We start from the raw sequence: 4,996 nt of genomic DNA, 5'->3' as shown, positions 1-4,996 counted from the left end.
GGGATAGGCACCTGTAGTCCCAGGAGCGGGGATAGACACCTGTAGTCCCAGGAGCGGGGATAGACACCTGTAGTCCCAGCACTTGGGAGGCCGATGCCGGAGGCTAGCAAGCTTAAGGCTAGGTGGGCTATAGCAGTGAGGTGGAGTTGAACAAAACAGAAATCCACTTGACTTTTTTTTTTTTTTTTAAATGCTGAATTAAATGCACTGCAGCTCGCTCAGGTAGATGGTTCCCAGGTTCGCTGACTCATTCTGAGAGCCCCCTACTCTGTCAGCTGCCTCTCTAAACTCTCAGAAGGGTGTGAGTCTGGTACAGTCCCACTTGCCTGTTTTTGATTGTGCTCTCACTGCAAGTCTACTATCCGGAGGCGATTCCTGTTTTCTTTCAGGCACTTGCTATTTTAGGCTTTGCTTTTAAGTTTTTATTCCATCTGAGTTAATTTTTTATAACACAAGGAGAGAGCACTATTTCATATTTTACGTGTGGACTGTTCAGCTAGTTCAACAATTCTTCTTCTTCTTCTTCTTCTTCTTCTTCTTCTTCTTCTTCTTCTTCTTCTTCTTCTTCCTCCTCCTCCTCCTCCTCCTCCTCCTCCTCCTCCCCCTCCTCCTCTTCTTATTTTTAAAATTTTTAGTTTCTGAGCACAGACTCATAAAGTCCAAGTTGGCCTTGAGCTGTACTTGTTGTTGAGAATGGTCTTGAATTTCTCATCCTCCTGCCTCTGCCTCCTAAGTACTGAGATCACAGGTGTGTGTCACTATACTGGGTTTATGTGGTGCTGCAGATCAAGCCTAGGGCCACCTGCATGCGAAGTGAGCACTTTACCAACCGAGCTTCGACCCTGATTCCGATAACATGGAAAGGACTTTCACCATGGTGCAGACTTGTTGGAGACTATTGGGCAGAGACGAGGCACGTAACTCAGTGGCGAGTGCTTGCCTAGCACGCCAAGGCTCTACCATGAATGGCCTGCCTCTGTCTCTCAAGTGCTGCGATTTAAAGGTGTACACTTGGATTTTTCTTTTTAACTAAGTCTTGATATATAAGGCCAGGCTGGCCATGAGCTCACTATGAACCCCAGAGAGGCCTCAGACACACTTAGTAATCAAGGCTGACACTCATTCACAATCCCCCCATCTCTAGATCCATGCCGTTATGCCTGGCTTAATACCCAGTGTTTCCACTTCGGACAAGAGGTGGTCGGTTGTGTGTGCTTGGTGGTTCTTGTTTCTGTCTCTGTTTCTGACTGACTCTGCCTGTTCTCTTCTCAAGGAGTTAAAAATAAAGGATGACCAGTATGTGAAGGACTTGAAGAAACAGTCGGAAGACATCACCCTGCTTTTGGAGAGGATGGAGGAGCAAGTGAAGAACGTGATGAAGAACTTCCGCCAGGAGCTGATTCACATCGAGGTGAGAGCTCTTGGGGACACTGGTCCTGACAGTCGAGGTGGGACCCGATGGCTCCATCCTCTGATTTCTGTCTCTGATTTTAGGGTTTGTTCGTTCATTCATTCATTCATTCATTCATTCATTTATTCAACAGTAGCCCAGTGTCTACTGTATGCAGGGCGCTGTTCCAGGGGCAGCCGAGACAGCCATGAACCAAATAGAGCCTGCATTCTCATGGGAGACAACTAGAAGGAAACATGTAAACTCCTAGGTATCAAGTTTGGCTGGTGCTAATACGTTTTGTGAAAGTGCAGTCAGTTCCCCATTGCTGGGACAAAACAACTTGAGGGGAAGGGCCTCGCTGTGGCTGATGGGTTCAGAGGACTCAGCCTGTCATGATGGAGAGGGCAGTTCACACTGTGAAGGCAGGAAGCAGAGAGGAGTGTGCCTGGCTGAAGGGCATCCCTCTCCCCCTTATCCCACCAGACCCCCGTCTGTTCTAGTCAGGCTCCTAATCTAATGTACCGCCCACACTCAGGACCGCTCTTCTCTTTAGTTAGTCTCAGATTATCCAGGAGGCCTGCCTAAAGCAGTCTCTCCCCGGAGCCTCTCAGTTCTACTAGGTTGCCAGTATTGTTGAACTACAGGGGATAAGTGAGGGGCATTAGCGTTTCAGAACCATAGTCAAATGCAGAGGTTTGTTGCTGGTACATGGCCAGTGATGTGAGGGACAGGAAGTGACAGCTAGGAATCAAAGATCAGTGCCTAAGTGTGAATGACACGGTCAAGATTAAGATCGGATTCTGGGTCTTCCAAAAATTCCACGAGAGGGAATGGGCCCTCTCCTGAGGTTACTTCACTTCTGCAGCAGGAGGCCTTCCCAATCTACATGTTGTCTTTGTTTTGTGGAGTCCCAGCCTTGGCAGTGCTAGTCAAGGTTGAGATACATGCCAAGGCTTGCCCTGTGGCTGCCAGCTGGGCCTTTTTTCTGTCGCCGGGACCAGGCCTCTGATAGGCTAAGCCAGTGGATCTCAACCTGTGGATCTCGACCCTTTTACAGGGGTCACATATCAGATATTTACATTACGGTTCACAACAGGAGCAAAATTGTAGTTATGAAGTAGCAAGTAAATAATTTTATGGTTGGGGGTCACCACAACATGAGGAACTGTATTAAAGGTCACAGTGTTAGGACGCTTGAGAGCCACATCGCTGAGCTAGGGGACTCTGGGAAAGCTTCCTTTCAGAGTTTACGAGAAGTATCCATTTGTTAGCCTCCATGCAACTCTTTCAGCAGCCATTTGCCACATGAAATTTGGAGAGTTCATGTTTGTATGTGACTTCACTCCTGTGTGTGACGAGGCACTTGTGTTGTTGCCTGAAAGTTCTTGGTACTGGTGGGACCCCTCCCCGCCACGGCTGCAGACACGAGGGCTGTTTCTGGTCTTGGTTGTAGAAAGCCTTTGAGTCGGAACGACAAGAACTGCTCTCCAGCAATAAGAAGAAATGGGAGCGAGCCTTGCAGGCTCACAATGCCAAGGAGGTAAGGGGTGGGTGAGCGGGGGGGGATCCATCCAGGGCGACCCGTGGACCTGTGGGCAGTGATGGATACTGCTGTGCTTTGAGCCTCGAGTGCCCCCGGAGGACTTGGGTGGCTCACGCTCCTTTCTGAGCTTCATCATTATCCGTGTGGTTTTGAAGGTTGCACGTGTCTGGCGGGTAGATAACAGTTTTGCAGCTTGCTGAGCTTTCTACCGTCTTGTCACTGTCCCCTCGGTATCCACCAAAGTCATAGTGTTTGTGGCTCAAGAAAGGGTTTTGATTTTTCCTTCTTTCTCTGAGAGAGGGTCTCATGTAGCTCAGGGTGGCCTCAACATTTCTACATGTTCAGGATGAGCTTGGTCCCTTTGACCTTCTGCGTGCATCCCCTGAGGGCCGAGCATTACGTCCAGTTGATGAAGCACAAGGACCCAGCGCAGGGTTTCCTTTGTGCTACGTGAGAACTTTTCCAGATGAGCTACCTCATCAGCTCAGCAAACTTTTAAAAAACATACTTAATTATTATTATTGTTACTACTACTACTACTACTACTACTACTACTACTACTATTATTATTATTATTATTATTATTGAGATGGTCTCATTGTGTAGTCCTGTCTTGCCTGAAACTCCCAGGAACAGGCTGGTCTTGAACTTGTGAACTTGCTTTTGCCTCTTGATTGTTGGGGTTGCAGGTATGTACAATCCAATTTTAAGATATTTAAAAAATAGTGTAGGAATATTGCATTACTTTATTTCATATGTACAAAGAACAAAGAAATGACATAAGATACATCATCATCATCATTGTTCTGCAGTGTAAAGGCTAGGTTATAAAGTGTGTTTAATTTCTTTTAAGATCTGGGTTGTGTGTGTGTGTTTTAATGTGTAGATATGTGAGCCGTGTGAATGGTGTAGGAGCCCACAAAAACAGAAGAGGGCATTAGACCTCCTGGAGTTACAGTCATGTGGATGCTGGCAACCAAACTTGGGTTAAGTATTACTCTCTGTTAACAGCTGAGCCATCCGTCATGCCAGCCCCGGTTTAACTTCTTGACAGAGCGCCTCTCTGTAGTTCCTGCAATAAGAACCTAGCTAAGGCTCTCAGAACTCTGGGCCTTTGGATGCTGTCCCTGTCCAGGACTGCCAGGCTGTGCACTGTAGCCTGCTTGCTGGGCTCTCTGGGGACTGAGTTGTGGCAGGAGGAGGCTCACTAACCCTGTTGCCTCGCATCCTTAGCTGGAGTACCTCATCAACCGCATGAAGAAGGTGGAGGACTATGAGAAGCAGCTCAACAAGCAGCGGGTCTGGGACTGCGAGGAGTACAACACAATCAAGATCAAACTCGAGCAGGATGTGCAGGTGAGGGCTGCTTCCCTCCCCCGGGGTCAGGTGACAGATGTCTCTGCGTGACTCAACTTAGCTACTACTCCCAGTGTCTCAGAGGCAGCCATTCCCTGCAAAGTATTTTCTACTTTCTTTTATTTATTTTTATTTTTTGTGGGCAGGGGTAGGGTCTAATGTAGCCTAGGTTGGTTTTGAACTCTCTGTGTAGCCAAGGATGACCCTGAACACCTGAACTTTCTGTTTCTAGCTTCTAAGTACTGGGAGTTGCAGATGGCTGTGAACCACCACAGGAGTGTTAGGAACAGGACACACACGGTTCTCTGTAGGAAGAGACAGTGCTCTAACCACTGAACCATTCCACTTCAGCCCGTTAAACTCTTTCTGAAAATTATGTATTTGTAAACCTTGAACAGACTTTTGTGTTGTTTTTTGGAGGACAGCGTTTCTCTGTGTAGCCCTGGCTGTCCTGGAACTCGCTCTGTAGACCAGGCTGGCCTCGAATTCACAGAAATCCACCTGCCTCTGCCTCCCGAGTGCTGGGACTAAAGGTGTGTGCCGCCATGCCTGGTTTAGTTTAACTCATGCTCTACTGATCTATCTATCTATCTATCCATCTATCTATCTATCCATCCATCTATCTATCCATCTATCTATCTATCTATCTATCTATCTATCTATCTATCTATCTATCTATCTATCTATCTATCCATCTATCTATC

General features: G+C 47.3%; 1 protein-coding gene across 3 annotated transcripts in view; it reads left to right on the top strand.

The window, feature by feature from the left end:
- Drc1 (dynein regulatory complex subunit 1) overlaps positions 1-4,996 on the top strand; it is a 32,767-nt gene that overhangs the window by 12,034 nt on the left and 15,737 nt on the right. For all 3 annotated transcript variants that reach the window (XM_029540979.1, XM_021202506.2, XM_029540980.1), the window contains exons 5-7: positions 1,274-1,411; positions 2,847-2,933; positions 4,170-4,292. In XM_029540979.1, the coding sequence (XP_029396839.1) occupies positions 1,274-1,411; positions 2,847-2,933; positions 4,170-4,292 (348 nt within the window). The remainder of the gene's footprint in view (positions 1-1,273; positions 1,412-2,846; positions 2,934-4,169; positions 4,293-4,996) is intronic.

The sequence above is a fragment of the Mus pahari genome, chromosome 7 (genome assembly GCF_900095145.1).
Source record: "Mus pahari chromosome 7, PAHARI_EIJ_v1.1, whole genome shotgun sequence".
Lineage (NCBI taxonomy): Eukaryota > Metazoa > Chordata > Mammalia > Rodentia > Muridae > Mus > Mus pahari.
This window is presented reverse-complemented; position numbering and strand designations above follow the sequence as displayed.